At 39.7% G+C, this 17,361-nt stretch overlaps 1 protein-coding gene across 1 annotated transcript in view; it reads right to left on the reverse strand.

The window, feature by feature from the left end:
• STK26 (serine/threonine kinase 26) overlaps positions 1-16,438 on the reverse strand; it is a 53,107-nt gene extending 36,669 nt beyond the window's left edge. Inside the window, exons 1-2 of the mRNA XM_039464074.2 lie at positions 16,287-16,438; positions 16,037-16,187 (exon numbers count right to left, since the gene is read on the reverse strand). Coding sequence (XP_039320008.1) covers positions 16,037-16,078 — 42 coding nt within the window. The 5' untranslated portion in view covers positions 16,079-16,187; positions 16,287-16,438. The remainder of the gene's footprint in view (positions 1-16,036; positions 16,188-16,286) is intronic.
• Between the last annotated feature and the right edge of the window lie 923 nt (positions 16,439-17,361).

Here is a 17,361-nt window from a genome sequence, read left to right on the forward strand (position 1 = left end):
AAATTTCAAATAACTTTCCTTTTGTCCAAAGCATAAGCCAAACATTATAGCCTTACTACCTCTTAGCAGAAAACAAATTACACACAGTAAAAACATAATTACACATTTATGCTTCAATTAAAAATTATTTACATCAAATTAAAAAATTACCTGGAATGAGCACCTGATCCCTTAGATATATAAATTGTTGTGTGTACCTTGTCTTTTACAAATAATAACTTAGTCCCAACTCCTGAATAAAATCTCTAAAACTCAGTTTTAAAGTTTAAGGATTACCTACGCAATCCCTTTACATTTGAACACATAGGGAATTTCACAGTATAGTGGGACAGCACACACTACATTCTTTACTCATTCTACTAGTTAGGAGGAAATCATTTAGTGTGCTATCAGGAAAAAAAAAAATACCAAGCTCTGGAAGTATCAAGCTCGGGAACCACTTGGCCATATTAAATAAGAATATTCTTTCACAATGAACAGATAATCTTTTCAGTTAAAGAAATTTTTAAAAAGCATCTAAAATGTGCTTTATCTTTCAACCAAGATCACACCTATACTGTAATTTCATGATGCATTACCATCAAAAATACACACCAGAGTAATCAAATTAAAATACTTCTAGTTATACAGATTGAGCCAGAACTCAGGCATGTAGGTGGACAAAAGGAGAGAACTGTCTCTAACCTGGAACAGGATGCAGAAAAGAGTGATTTTGTTGTCGCTGTTGTTTTAGTTTTTTTAAGTGTGAAGACATATATACCTTTTAAACCACTGGAAAGTTAAAAGTGAATAATATAAACAATACATTATTTCATATCTGTAAATATTCCTAGAAAAAAGTAATTGGACTACTACTATTTAGAACTCAGCCAAAACATAAAGCAAGTAATGCTAAAAAGTCATCAGGCAAACTTATTTTAGAGTATATATCAGATACTACACAGCCTTGAAATGCTCCACGTAACTGTTTTAATCATTCCCTAAAGGAGACCTTTAATGCCAGAACCTACTGCAAAAAATAACAATGATATTAAGTCTAGTCATTTTAAAGTAAGTCTCCTCTTTAGCTCCCTGCTCCCCACAAAATAGCAGTTCAAATTAGTCAAATAAAATCAAGTGACAGATATTCTGGCATCTTTCTTTATTAACGGAAGGTACTCATTTTGGCTACCAAGGGGAAAAAAAGGGCCACCTAAAATGACTTTAAGTGTCTAGAAACAATTGGCCCAATACAGATTCTACCAAAATTGCACATCATAAATAGAAAAGCAGCTAAAATCACCATTCCCATTATGCCAGATATTTTCCCCGATCTTTATAAGCTTCCTGCCAACCAAAAAGACTCTTTAGACATTTTCTTGCCATAACAAATTAATTATAGAAACATCACTTTTATCACAAAAGTCATACACAACAAGAAAAAATGAATTACTATTACCTCCCCAATTTCCTTTTCTGTTAGTTTTTTCTCATCTCTGCAGAAAGTAGAGAAATTTCCCATTCTAAACAAATACAGAAAGAATTCTGAATCTTTAAAGACAAGAATTACTTTTCCCCTTCCTTGGAAATACTGTTTTTCTGTTCTTCCAGAGTCCACCACCTTTTCCCTCACCTACATTTTCTGTTTGCTCATGAGGCAGCAGTAATCCTCTGTTATTATGAAATTCTACCTTCCCTAAGCAGGGTTTACACCGCAGCCTCCAAAAAACGAAGCCTGAACCTCAGCAGATAGAAGATCCATAGCAACAGCAGTAATAGTTTTTTTTTTTTTTTCACTTGCTATTACCAGAAATCACAGTCCAAAAAGACGACCATGGAGGTGTCACCTATGCTAAAACCTCAAAATTGATTCATTAACTAGTTGAATCCCACGTTTTCATTTTATGTGCCCTTTGAGAAGCCTGTGACAGAATAAAAAAAGATCTTTCAATGACAGTCACCATTTTTCATGAAGAGATAAATAGTTTAAAAAAAAAAAAAAAAAGAAACAGCTCTCCGGGTACAAGATTTTATTTGTCACAGAAACAGAATTCAATGCCTGGTCCCTTCCATTTTCCATCCCTTAGAATCTATAGTGTTAAGTACTTATAACAATTTGAGCTTCAAAATAAAAGCTTAGACAATAATGACAAGTTTCTGTGAAGTGGCAGTCATTTGTTTACTGCCCACATATCTCTGATATTACTAACACGTAAACAGATTAATATTTATCAAAAGCAGTTCCTTTAATGCAATGATTCTCTGTAAGACTATTCTACAGGAGAAATTAAGCAAAGAATTGAAAATCTTCATAAATATGCTACTAGATAATGTTCAATTCAGTCCTAATTCGCTAAAACTGCTTAACATTGGTATTGAATTTCATTAAAAGCTATTTCCCATTATCTGTACTCTGTATGTTATAGACTGCTGTGAGTTCAATTTCTTCAGAAATACTAAGAGTTTAAATAGCAAAGGTAGAAAGAACTAGCCACAATAAACAAGCAACATGTGTTACAATAAAAATGCGTCATATGTAAAATCCTGATGCTATTACATATTTAGACATAGACACATATTCACATGTTTTTACCTTCCAGTATATGAGGTTTTAAATGAGGTAGAGAATTCTATATATTTTCCACATAATAAAAATACTTAGCAAGTCCACGGACACCACAATTTTTACTGAATACATATTTTTTACATAAATTACACTGATTTCCTTTAGTTTGCAGACCTTCTTAAATGACATTTTCAAATGATCTTTTTCTGCGCCTTGAACTTATTGACCGTTCTGTTACTCATTTTTATTTTGACAATGCATTTTTCTGCTTTTAAAAAACAGTTATATCTACTATTAGCATAGTTTATTAAAAACTCTATAGGCAAATGTTGAGCCTTATTTTTAAAAAAATAGATTAAAAGTATTTTCAAACGTAAAATATACTTCATGGGCAATACACATTGAGAGTGCATATATACATTCATTCATCTACCCATTTATCTATCATTTTCCCCAACAAAAACTTTGTAATAAAGTGTGAGGTATAAGGTAAACATATCAGCATTTTTACATCCAAGTAAATTTAATTCCCTGAACAGGAAGAAAGTCACTTAGGGATTCTAGTGATAATTAAATATGGCTTAAATTACCATTATTATTTTGAGATAGAGTTCACCCTGTCACCTAGTCTGGAGTGCAGTGGCACGATCTCAGCTCACTGCAACCTCCGCCTCCAGGGTTCAAATGATTCTACTGCCTCAGCCTCTTGAGTAGCTAGGATTATAGGTGTGAGCCACCATGCCCGGCTACTTTTTATAGTATTTTGAGTAGAGGTGGGGACCATGTTGGCGAGGCTGGTCTCGAACTCCTGACCTCAAGTGATCTGCCCACCTTGGTCTCCCAAAGGGCTGGGATCACAGAGGTGAGCCAGGGAGCCTGGTCAAAATTTTTTAAGAGGCTATTTCATCACATGCTTTTGCACATCTTCATTGGTGGCAAATCTTTGATTCTAAAGGATGGACTTGTTTTTGTTGGTTGTGTGTTCATTTTGGAAATTGAAAAGTGATTTAAGTCCAAAGTTGGTGAATTAGGTGGGTAAATCAAGTTTGCTCACATTGTTTGGTATTGCCCTACGTGCTTCTCTTATTTTCAGTTCTAATCCTCTGTTTGAACTAAATTCAGAGCTTTCCTACTGGGTACCTGTTGGCAAACGATAATATACGAATCTGTCAGGTATAGAGAATATTTCAGAGAGCAGAAAGTCCATTTAGGAAGTGGTTTGATATTTCTTTAATGATTCAGAAGTAACTTCCTCTCTCTTCCAGGAATTTACATATGTAAACACAAATTGGCTTTGAAATGTCAGGATTGTGAATGAGGGTGTGTGTGTGTGTGTGTGTGTGTGTCTGCAGTCAAAGCTATTAAGTCTGGTTTGTTTGTGTTTTCTTTTTGGGGGGTAATAATAGGTCTAAAAATCTCTACCTGTGGGGGAAATATTGCTACTTAATGGCATTGAAGATACTGCTATTTATATGACTTTAGCCAAGTTGCATTTTAGCAACTATAAGCATAAACAGATCTCATGTTCTTAATAAGGGTCTGCATTTGAAGATAAAAGCATTAATAGCTGTTTACTACAGTAAACACTTAACCATACTGAGCATGGTAACATAATTCCACAGAAATGTTCTATTTGTAAGAATTTGTCATCTAAGGGGCTTATCCAGACCAAATAAATAAATAAATAAATAAAACAAAATAAACAATAAATTATTATAAAATTATATAACAATACAATGAAATCAATAAATAGAAACTGAAGTAGGTTACTTAACAGCACACATGGGCCAGTGATAACTACATAACGATGAGGACGGGTGTTTGCTAAGTCACAAACCTAACTGGATCAAGGAAAACGTTAAGTCATGGGTGACCATGAGATTTTGGAAGCTGTAGAACTTAACACAAAATTGAGTTCAGCTTCTTGGAAAGCTAACTGGAAATCTTATTGTTTTCATCTCTCACAATTTCATCTACTCTCTTCACATAAGATTTGCCAATACTATATGACCCAGAAATCCCATTACTGGGTATATACCCAAAGGATTATAAATCATTTTGTTATAAAGACACATGCACACATGATTATTGCAGCACTGTTTACAATAGCAAAGACTTGGAACCATCTCAAATGTCCATCAATGATAGACTGGATAAAGAAAATGTGGCACATATACACCACGGAATACTATGCAGGCATAAAAAAGGATGAGTTCATGTCCTTTGCAGGGACATGGATGAAGCTGGAAACCATCATTCTCAGCAGACTGACATAAGAACAGAAAACCAAACACCGCATGTTCTCACTCATAAATGGATGTTGAACAATGAGAACACATGGACACAGGGAGGGGAACATCACCCATTGAGGCCTATCAGGGGATGGGGGGCTAGGGGAGGGACAGCAGGGGGTGGGGGATTGGGGAGGGATAGCATTAGAAGAAATACCTAATATAGATGGTGGGGAGATGGATGCAGCAAACCTCCATGGCACTTGTATACCTCTTAACAAACCTGCACGTTCTGCACATGTACCCCGGAACTTAAAGTATAATTTTTAAAAAAGAAGATTTGCCAATCTCCATCTCCTCTCTTCAACGAACATGTTACTGATTGCCTCTGCCTGAATGTGTGACCACCACTTCAAATTCAACATTCCCCAAAATGTACCCATTTTCTTCCAAACTCAGCCTTATCTCTGACTCTACTCTCTCATCATGTTTTTTCTCTTCCCTTTTTTATGGGATCGCCAATATCTGTTGAAGTCATCCTTGAGTGGTGCTTAAAGTACTCCCCAGAACCAGCAGAGCAGCTGAGAACTCATGAGAAATGCAAATTCACAGACTTTACCCCAGATCTATTCAATCAGAAACTCTGGGGCTGGGGTGTAGTAGTCCTGTTTTTGCAAGCCCTCTAGGTGCTTCTCATGCATGCTCCAGTTTAACCATCCCTTTCCTAGATTAAACCCTTATCAATTAAGCCTCCAGCCTTCCCTTATCTCCAACCTAGCCTGCTAGGTTTCCAACAGCGGAATGTACTGTTCCAAAACAAATAAACAAGGTTATTCCATCATTCCACTATCTCTGCGGGGGGGGGGGGGGGGGGGGGAACCTCTTTGTTATGGACTGAATAAAGAATAAATGTCTCAATCGAGGCCTTTTACCATCTAGCCCTAACAATTTATACCGATAGGTAACTACCTCAATTCTCTTATACAAGGAACCTGTGTAAGCCCCCTTGTGCCTTTTCTCCTGTTTACCTTCTACTCTCTTTTCAAGATCTGTTGAAGGCCATCCTGCCAAGAAGTAATGTAGTAGAGTACCAAAGCAGGAATCCCTAGCAGAAAGGTATTCTATAAATGATAGTTTCCTTTCTTACCCCAGTCTTCCTTGGGATGGACACTTCTACATCAGATTCTATCTTATTTGGGATTCATTACTATTGCTCTGCATTGTTAGAGTTCTAAATGCGTAGGTGTCTAGTCGCTCTGGTTAGAGTATAAATTTCTTGAGCTCAAGGACTCTCTAATACTTTTTTGTATTTCAAAGATAGGCAGCAAGCACTCTGTACTACCCAAAGTAGGCCTCCCAAACTTTGCTGCTAATAATTTTCTGGCTTAAACCACGTAAATTCAGTGTGTAAAAACATTAAACCTGGGTCACCACTGTCCAAGCTGGAAAAATCCAATATATTACCATTTACTGACAAGCACATAAGAAGGTTCACTGCTAAGTTCAAACAAAGGATTTGAATTAAAACTAGAGACACAAACAGGACCCTAATTAATGAGTTTGCTAAGTGGGGTCAGTAGCACTTAAAAAGCATACATTTGAAATACCTTCTTTCCTGAGGCTGTCAGATACATTGACTTTAGTCTCTTTAACCACAACAGGTCAAAGTTCTATTTTCTGTCATCACACTTCGTAGCATGTATGCATGCTTTGCTGATTGGTTTCTTTTGTGCTTCTGCTTAAAGTTAAGGCAGGCAGCAGGAAATTGAGATCAGGGAGTTTAGAAACTTTCCCAGCTCTAGTGGGCAGCAATAACGATGAGGCAGAGGCTTGGGGAAGAAATTCTGACTTTATGGTTTCTATTGGCTCAGCTCCCCCAAACTGTCTTGGATTAACAACAACTTATGATCCACCTGATTATCTGTATTGCCCATCTCTCCCCCAACACCCACTGCCTTGTTATTTATACTATAGTGCATCAAGCAGTCAAGCCTAGCTTAATATAACATACTGTAAAGTGATATGTCCCAAAGCCAATGGTTTAGTGGAAAGCTGGGGGTGGGGAGAAGGGTTAAAAAGAGACTAACAGAGCAACTCAAAAATGCATTTTCAAAGAAAAATCTGGATGCTTCTAGATGTCCTTGAAGTATTTCCTCCACCTGCCAAAAATCCACTCCTAGGATCATGTTACCAGGCACTATTGAAACCTGGTAGAGTAATTCACTAGCATGCTTAGACATTTCCTAACACATGTAGTGTGGTACATATTTTGAATTCAGTAAAACTTCATTAGGTTGATACCGGGAAGCTTTTTCTATAATTCAAAGCAACTGTTAATTCTTTGGCTAGACACCATATTGTTGTGTAATAAACAAATTGAAAAATAAATTGATGGTTGATTTGAACTCAACACGTTTCAGTGATTTGTATTTTAAGTTAATAGGTTTGTACTTGTACAGATTTCTTTTCCCCATTTTTTCCTTAAGAGGTATAAGGGGGAGAGGAAAAATTTTAAAACACTGCTAACAATACACAATCTCTGTTACAAGGATCACAAAGAAATGTTGAAAACTTTTTCTGTAAACATTTTTAATGAGAAAAAATGCAAAACACAATGCCTTTGATTTCCTCAATGGCATATTTTTTTTAAGATGCTTGACCAAAAAAAGAGAGAGAGAAAGTTAACATGAAAAAGATAATTAGACTATTTTCAACTCTTTCATCTAAGCTGTCTACAGTTTTGTTTACTCTGGGGCCCAGGAAGTACGAACCACAGTTTTGTTCTAATTTTTCCAGACTATCCAAAGCTATGACATACCAGTGGTTAATCTGATATTTTAAGACACAAATCATTCTAACCCGTGATGCTATGATAAATGGAGGAAAGGCAAGGCCAGCAGGCTGCTGTCAGAGAAAGGCTGGAACAAGTCCAGAAAAGCCTGAAGGGGAGTTCTCAGATGCATCCTGTAGCTCTATCCCCAGTAAGGTATACACTAGTGATGGGTGGTAGGGAGAGGCAGGCAGGAATGGAGGACGGGGTCTGTTCCATATATAGGTTTTCTGGTTTCTTTGAATGTTCATGTCAGGTTATTTGCCTGTCATACGTGGTTTTGGGGAGGGACAACGAAGAGGATCATGGGTAGAGTTGGACATCAATGGGTCCTTAGTGTTATTTTTAAATCCAAATTTGAAGGCATTTTTCTATAGAATCACTCTATGTCATCGGAGTGTTAAGAGAAATTAGTTAATATCCTCAATAAATATTTTATTTCTACAAACATTAATTCAAAGATGTGGTTCCTGCCATCTAACACTTTAGTCTAAAATAGCAGATGACCCAGTGAGAAATGCACAGAAGATAGGGTCAAGAACGGATAGAGAAAATGTGGCATGTATACACAAGGGAGTACTATTCAGCTGTAAAAAGAGGATGAGATCCTGTTATTCACAGCAACACGAACAGAACTGGAGGACATTATGTTAAGCCAGGTACAGAAAGATAAGTACCACATGTTCTCACTCATATGTGAAAACGGATACTAGAATTGTGAGTATTAGAGCCTGAGAAGGGAAGCAGGAAGGGAAGATGTAGAAAGATTGGTGAACTGACACAAAATTACAGCTTGATAGGAGTAAATTCTGTTATGCAGTACTGTAGGGTGAAAATAATCATAATTTATTGTGTATTTTCAGAAAGCTAGAAGGGAGGATTTGGAATGTTCGCAGAACAAAAAATTATAAATATTTGAGGTGATAGATATGCTGATTACCCTTATTTGATCATTAGACATCATATATATGTATTGAAATATTACTCTCCGTTGGGTACTATGGCTTACGCCTGTAATCCAGCACTTTTGGAGACCAAGTGGGCTGGATCACTTGGCCCCAGGAGTTTGAGACCAACCTAGGCAACATGGTGAAACCCCGTATTTACAAAAAAATACAAAAATTAGTCAGGCATGGTGGCGACCGCCCATAGTCCCAGCTACTCAGGAGGCTGAGGTGGGAGGGTCACTTGAGCCTGGGAGGTTGAGGCTGCAGTGAGCTGTGACTGTGCCACCGCATTCCAGCCTGAGTGACAGAGTAAGACCCTGTCTCCAAATAAAAGGAAATATTACTCTGTATCCCATAAATATGTATAACTATTACATATCAACTAAAATAAAAGGAAAAAAAAGAAGGGGTCAAAATTTTAGTTCGCTGTATTGATTTTTGTTCTTTTAAAAATGAGTTACATTCTGCCATTCCTTCAGAGACATTGTTTTACATGTACCTGTGGTGGAAATTCTTTGAGTCTTAATTGCGAGAAATGAAAGGAATTTGTGATATTATATCTAATAATACTGTTATTTTTTGTTCACCTAACACCATTTTTCTAGCAACAAATAAAACCAGTAAAACCACCACTCTTTTAGAACACAGAACTCAGTTAAAAACTGCTATCAAGATATCTGAAATTCTACTATTGGATTTCCATTTCTTAAGGAAATGGAAAATGTGAATGGCCACGGAGAAGTAATGCACTGAGCCGTTAATCAAAAGCATCTCAGTATGAGTGAAAGTATCAGATTCTTTCTAATGTGATAGTTCAGACAGGAAAGTAAAACAGTTTTTTATTTATATGTTTGTTTTTTGGAGAGTGTGAGGGCAGAGGGAAGAGACAAGAAATAGATACATCCAAATCACCAGTGAGAGGACCTTGAAGAGCCATGGGAAAGCACAAGTAGAAGGAAGGAAAAAAGGAGAAGAGTTGAGGAGAGACACAAATTTGTCTGAAATCATCCATGTTTACTAAGAAAGCAACGAACCTCATTTTTCTCTCAAAGTCTGTGGAAGGCAAGGGAACGAGAGCATCAGTGTGTGTAGACAGATAATTACTTATAAGTATATGTTGCTAGACATACTACACATAATACATGAAAATCATTTAAATAAGTGTAGAAAGTACATTGTACACACATAAATTAGTCTTTATGGTCTACAGAATTCAAGCATTGTACAATATTTTTAAAGAAACAGAATTTTAAACAGAAAAGTCCACTCTATAGTATAGTGATTAGCCACGACTTTCACATGTAATTCATACCTAGCGGTATAAAGAAAAGAGAAATTCATGGTCCCTGTCTTCAAGAAATATGCAACCTTGTTTGGGAGACAATATATAATTAGAGAAAATCTAAGGCAGTATAGACATCATGGACTAAACTGTCTACTACTGACAATAGACATATTAGATGCTTGGAAATGGAAGAGATTTCTGTAGCCTGGGCCATTCAGACAAAGTTCACCGAGAAGGTAAGATGGAGGACCATGAAAATCAGGTAGAATTTGGCCAATCATTGATTATTGAACTGTGACTGGCATGGTAGAATTAAAGGGATTTCTTATTGGGAAGTAGTGGGAACTAAGTCTAGATCTACAGAGAGGAGCCATATAACAGAAAGCATGGACAGGCTGAGCGGAGGGCTTTGGGTTGCATTGGGGGTGGTACGAGGTAGTGATTGGGTTTCAAAAGAAAAATGTGGGTTATCATGCAGAAGAGAGATGAGATAATGACAGTGTTTTCATGTGATTAGCCAAGCATTGTTTTGCAAGATGAACTGCCACACACATCATGACACCTTTTACAAAGGAGCGCCAACTCCACAGATGATAGTTAATTCATCCTAATAACCTCTCATTGAGGCAAAGGAAATGCGGCTTTTATTATTCCCCATTTTGTAGATGATTTGCTCAAGGTCACTGAATAAATGAAAAGCAGAATAAAAAATACAGTATCAAAATGTTCATGGTTCCTAAGTACCAGCTAAATTATATTCTCTCATTTTCTGTGACTCAAGCAAGGGAAGTGACATGATGATGGACCTTTGTACTCAAGTGCTGTTTCTGAGCTCTCACTACTGTTGAAGGCACATGTCCTACCATACCCAATTCCTGTTTATTCTCCCTACAGTCCCTACTCCCCTGGTGTCAAAAGTTCTAACTACTCCCACCTTCTCTCAGCTAACAATCTGATTATTTTGCTCTAGCTGGTCTTCTGTCATTAGTATTAGCATATTCAACATCTCTGTATCAATATTCAACAAAAAGAACAATACTTTGGGTTCATCAATGCAAAGCAATGCTTTCCACCTCAAATTGCAAATCTGATTATCCCCTTAGGGAAGTGTAAGGCAGTTAACTCCATATACTGGACTCTGGTACAAACCTGAATTTTTTCTCCAATATAGGTTTCCAGATGACTTTAAATAAATAATCTCACTCCCCATCCCCCGCCCATTAACTCTCTCTCTAACTTGGCACATTTTCTCATCCTTCCATACATCTTAAAGCCACCCTTCCTCTTTTTACAACCTATATGTCCTGTCTCATGAGTGCCCTCACTTCCACATATTCTTTCTGGCATTACGAACATCTCCCTCCTTGGTGTCTCTAGTCCTTCATTTTCAAGTGAAGTGCCTAGCATAGAGTAGATGCTCAGTAAATATCTGATGAATGACCAAAGCTCCATCTTCAACTACTTGTTGGACATATTTACTTTCTCATCCCATTGTTACCACAAAATTCACAAGTCTAGAACAGAAATCCTAAACTTCCTACCAGATCTACCACTTCCTCATTACATTCCAATCTCTTTCAGATGGATCCTAATTCTCCCAGTTCCCTATATTCAACACCACAAAGGCTTTAACTTTTCCTTCTGAAACTAGCTAATTATTAAGCCTGGTAATTAATTTTTTTCTTGATAGTACTAAACAGGAAGGGAACCTGTCCGTGGAAGGCCCATTGTGTCTGCATAACTATGATTGTCCCATTGAAATAGCCTCTGTAGCCAGGCGCAGTAGCTCACGCCTGTCATCCCAGCACTTTGCGAGGCCAATGTGGACGGATCGCTGAGTCCAAGAGTTGGAGATCAGCCTGGGCAACTGTAAAATATTGTCTCTACAAAAAAACATAAAAATTACCCTAGCATGGTGACGTGCACCTGTAGTTCCAGCTACTCTGGAGGCTGAGATGGGTGGACTGCTTGAACCCAGGAGGTCGCGGCTGCAGTCAGCCATAATCGCGCCACTGCACTACAACCTGGGTGACAGAGTGAGACCCTATCTCAAAAAAAAATTAGAAAATAAGAAATAGTTTCTGTGGATCAAACTACCCCTCATCTCTCAATCCTCCACTTGGATTCATTCATCCAATTTTTGAGATTTCTCTTCCTATATATAACTTGGTACATCGAGTTGCCCTTACTCAGAAATGTTTAATGGCTAGTTCAAAGGCCAAAATCCTTCCCTGACATTTAAGGACAGCCATGATCTGTACTCAATCTAGTTTTTCCGATGTTATCTCATATTATTTTTCTAGAGGAATTCTCTATGACAGCCCAAATGACTTTATCCTGTTCTCAAAGATTGTGTGTGTGTGCGCGCGCGTGCTCACAAATGCAGTGTACCCTTCCTTATTTATATGGTATAGATACGCTCCTTGACTTAAAAATGTGATTATGTCCCAATAAACCTATCATAAGTTGAAAATATTGTCAGTTGAAAAGGCATTTAATACAGTATACCCAACCTACTGAACATCATGGCTTAGCCTACCTTAAATGTGTTCACAACATTTACAGTAGCCTACAGTTAAGCAACATCATCTAACACAAAGCCTATTTATAACAAAGTGATGACTATCTCATGTAATTTACTGAATACTGTATGGAAAGTGAAAAACAGAATGGTTGCGTGAGCATCATCGTAAAGTCGAAAAATCCTAGTCTGTCTATCTTTGCTTGGGATTTTTCCTTGCTTAGAAATGCCCTGCCCAGAGTGCATCCTAACAAGACTTTGGGGTCAGCTTACTTTCTGGAAGCCTTCAATTCTTCCAGTCAGACACTTCTATGATACTTACAATGAGTTCACAGATTTTGCATTATTTGATATTTCATGTGCTAGCTTTAACAACTCAACAAGACTTTAAGATCTTTAAGTGTAAAACATATAATATACTTCAGTATGCTTCCCAGAACCCAGTGATTAAATTCACCAATGCTGGGCAATGTTTTCCACCACTTAGATAAAATTCTTCAATACTGTTCATTAATCCTTAAACTCCATTTCTACTTCTCATCTCAAATAACAACTATATTTAAACTATACCACCTTAGTCATATTTAAAGATATGTGAAGGCTAATTTTAAAGTTCTTTAACAGAAGCTTTAAAACTTCTTTAACAAGAGACATAGCATAAAGCCTAACATTTAATACTCTAACTCAACATTTAACTTTATTCTTCCACCAACATCTTATGAAAGATTTATTAACAATATTCTAAATGAAAATTTGTCCTCAAAAATACTATTGTAGGTTCTAAGGGGAAATATCTTAAAACTAAGTACAATTTACAGCTGAAAACTTCAAAGAAAACAGGTTTCAAATCATTAGAGTACATATTTAAGTGGAAAGAAAAAGGTTTATTGGTTTATTTTTTTAAAGTTGTACTTTAAATATTTTCAAGGGTTCAGCTACTGGTATGGAAAATTCCTTTAGTTACACACTAAAGAAGCAAGCACAAAATAAGTACAAAAAACTTCATACCCTCAACATTTGGTGTAATACGGCAAAAATGATCATTACCACCGTACTAAGAAATATCAACAATATGAGTTTGAATAACTAACTCAGAAGGAAGAGTTTGAACTGGACCAAATCCTGGGTTTTCTTTCTTCACTCCAAGTTTCTTTTCTATTTTAAACTAGTGGCAACAGAAATTTCTTTGTTTGAAAGTCAGGAATGCTGGAAGTCTTAAGTGATAGAACAGGTAGCTGGTCTTCTACTTCACGTCTCTCCTCAGAGGGAGAAAAAAAATGTGGATAAAGTAATTTTGTTTTTATTTCTGGAAAAATCATTTTTCCCATCAATCTTCATAATTCTCTAAAATAAACTGTTAAACAGTTATAGGCTGGCCGACCACCTCACCCTGATTTGTGGAAACACCATACAGTAATTTCAAGAACACATGGCTAACTCAAGTTTTTTAAGTCTAAAAGTCGCTCCTAACGCTTTCATAAAACTCTAGGAGCATTTTACAAGCTCGCAATGGATTTCTGCATCTCATCCGCAATATTTTGCTACATAACAATAACAGAAATAGTCTAGGTTCAAGAGTCACACTGAGTGCTCTCAAATTTATTATTAGGGTATTGTACAATTTCAACTATGGAAAAAACTATGTGTTGCACGAAGTGCTTAAGAAGTATATTTAGAAAGAAAATGGAAGAATTTACCATTTCATTAAGATGAAGAGAATGATCAAAAAATATTAATAATGCCTCTCTTCTTTGCTAACATTGAGACGTTTGCCCTACGCAAATTAGGCGGGACAAATTAATCAGAACTCAGAGGGCATACAGTGAAAGGCAGAGTTTGTAATTTAAAGTATGTGATTCACATTTAAATCCACATTAATTAGGATGCAAATATTCAAGAGATAGGCAACTCAGATCATTAAACAAAGCAGGGAGCAGCACTCAGAAATACTGAACAGCAAGCAGTTCCTAAACCATATAAATTCAATAAGGTCAAGACAAATAAAGATCGGAAACTATTTTCTCCTCAGCACACAGAGTTCCCCAGAATCACAAACTTGAGAACGGGAGGCACTCACACTGCTGACGCACACACGCAGGCTCACGCACACAATGGAGCCAGAAGCATGGAGACCCTCAGAGACAAACCTCACGTGTGCATCGTTCCACTCTCCATAGGATGGAAAGAAGAGCACGGTGGGAAAATGTCACTTTTTCCCAGATCAAACAGCAAAACTGTACTTAGTATTGCGAACTATGAATTCCCTTGATACAATCAAAGGCAGAACTGAATGAATGGGGTGTGGGGCAGGGTGTGTGGGGAAAAGGGGGGAAAGAGAGGGGAGGCCGCCTGAGAGGAAGAAAGTTTGAGGCATTTTGCAAGGCTTGAATGGATTAATCTTTTTTAAGCCCTACGATTTCCTTTCTGTCTCTTTATTTAATATACACTAACTTCCTGAGACTCAACCCAGACTTGCCCTAAGTGCAGCTGAAATGTCTGATGTTTAAGACACACCAGGAGTTCTACTGCACAAATGATCCCTTTCTGGGAAATAATTTTAAAATCAGTTTTGTGGGCATGCATAAAATGAGAACACTGATAATAAGTAAATTAAGGCCCAAGTCTACAGTAAATATAAGCTATTTGCTACTCTAAACATTTTATTTCTGAACTTGAAAAAAGTTTGTTTTCACATTTTTAGATCATGAGGGACTGAGGCTTTAGTGTTTTTAGCCTCTGAACTATTCATAAATGGGTTGTTTGGGCTATCTAGCAAAGGAAAAAAAGTGAATACTTTAAAAAGTTGGTAGATTTGGATAATATTTAGCAGATAGCCTAAAGTGCACCGATTTAAAAGCATAACACCATGAAAAGTTTTCCAACATAGCTTCCCTTTAATAAAATAAAAATATAATATACCCAGCCCAGGGGGCTGGGCTGGGTAGACTTTGAGTAAGAAGTTGGGTCCCATGCAGTAGTCGCTTGTCCAGGACAAAAAGCTTACTTTACCCACACGTAAGTCATCTTGTGGGAAAGGCACGGAGTGGGGCTGGCAACTCATCACCTCAGCGACTCTGAACAGGACCAACATTTCTCGCTACACATTATGGGCTGGGCCAGGTCGGGGAGCCAGATACAACTTTGCCCTTAAGCAGCAGTACCAAAAGGGAGAAAGAGGTCACCTCTCTCTCTTAGCCCTGCGCACACAGGAAGAGCCCAATTCAAGCCGCCGCCGACACCCCTGGTCTTGCCCCGCCCCAGCTTGAGTGCGTGTTTGGGGTGGGGGTTGTAGGCCACTCACTACTCGCGTTTTACCCCACAAATTCCAAGGCACTTTCATGTCTCCCAGGTTAAGTTTTCCCCCCAATCCGCAACCGTGCCAAGCTCCCCAGGCGCAGGTGTCTGTGGCTCTGGCCTATTTTTATACCCCACAGCCGCCCTCAATCCCCACCTAGTTGCGCGCTCCAGTCCCGCCTCGCCTTCCCAGCGAAGAGCACCACCTAGCCTACACACCAGGAAACACCTCAAGCTCTACTCCCAGGTCACCTGGCCAGAGCGACCGGCCCAGCCCTCAGGGGAGCCCTGGGGCCGTCCCTTGTCGTCGGTGCCCAGCACCAAGAGCGCCCCGGGCTCCCAAGCAGTCACGTGGGCGGCGGGGGCGGCCTGCGCTTCCTCACCTGCATCCCAGGCACTTGGACAGCCACCGGTGAGTGGGCCATGGAGGCGACTGTAGCCTCGCTCGGCTTCTGCGGCGGTGGCGCCTTGAGTTCGGACTGGCTCCTCCTCCAGGGGTAGTTCGGCGGCCCTGCCAGGCGTGTCGATAGGGGCCTGGAAGGACACACAGAAGTGGGGTTACTGGGCTGGCGGCGCGTAGCCCGGGCTGGGAGGTGGGCTGTTTGCGGCGCGGCTCCCTAGGACTCAGTCTACCTTTCTGGCGCCCGCCCGCCACTGAAGCAGCCGCCTCCGCTGCTGCTCGTCTTCCTGAACGCCGAGGGCTGTGAGTGGTGGTGGCTGGGACCTGGGCTCGAGTGATGCCGCTCCTCTGCGCCTCGCCGCTTTAGGAAGAGGAGGTGGAGGCGTCTCAGCCACCCGCCTGCTAGCCTGGCCCGGGAGGCGGCTGGGGGCGGTTCCGCCGTTGGCCCTGCCCCCGCCCCGCAGCCGGGCGGTGTCGCGGGAGCCAAGGCTCCAGGCAGCGAAGGGGTTTGGCTGGGGTTGTTGGAGTCTGAGAAGCTGGAGACTCTCCCGGCATAGGGTGAGGAGAACCCGGCGACCGGGAGACCTGGAACACTGCTGGGCCTGGGAAGAGAATGGAAGAGTTTGAGAAACCCTGAGGGTATCAGGGCGTCCTAAATGCGACCACGTTGCAGGCAGGCGTGCCAGGCTGGGGCACACGCACCCTCTGAGACGACTTGAGTTGAAACTTGGGAGTGTTGGAAGTGTTTCTTGGCTCCCCGGCCTGGCCGAGGACGGGATCACAGATAGCGCGGAGTCAGCTCCCCCCCACCGCCCCCACCGCTTTTTCCCGCCATCTGGTCTCCTCAGCTGGGGGCTGCTCCTCTGGGCAGACCCATAGTCACACTCATGCTTTCCGAGTTCCCCGACCCCAGACATGGTTCAGATGACTTCTAACCTAAGGTTCCCCCTACCTCTTTGGCTATCACTTGCAGGACGGCCAAACTGGGACTTCTCTCTACCACAAGTTCTGCACGTGTAAAGGCAGAGGAAAATTGGAAAGCAGATGATAGATCAGCAGAAAAATTAATGAGGATAGTAGAGCCTTGGGAAATGAGATTGGATCGTCAGCAGTACAGGTTATTGAATTCAGCATACACAGCAGCCGTTTGGGTAACTCCCTGCCTCCGCCGCATTTTAAGTTCCACTCCCGGAGGGAGACAGGCTTTTCTAAGAGTACTCTAACAGCGACAGTAACACTGGTAATAATAGCAACAGGAATTTCACTATGAAGGGACCTTTGGGAACACATAAGGGGTTAATTGCTTTT

This window comes from Saimiri boliviensis, chromosome X (assembly GCF_048565385.1).
Source record: "Saimiri boliviensis isolate mSaiBol1 chromosome X, mSaiBol1.pri, whole genome shotgun sequence".
Taxonomy (NCBI): Eukaryota; Metazoa; Chordata; class Mammalia; order Primates; family Cebidae; genus Saimiri; species Saimiri boliviensis.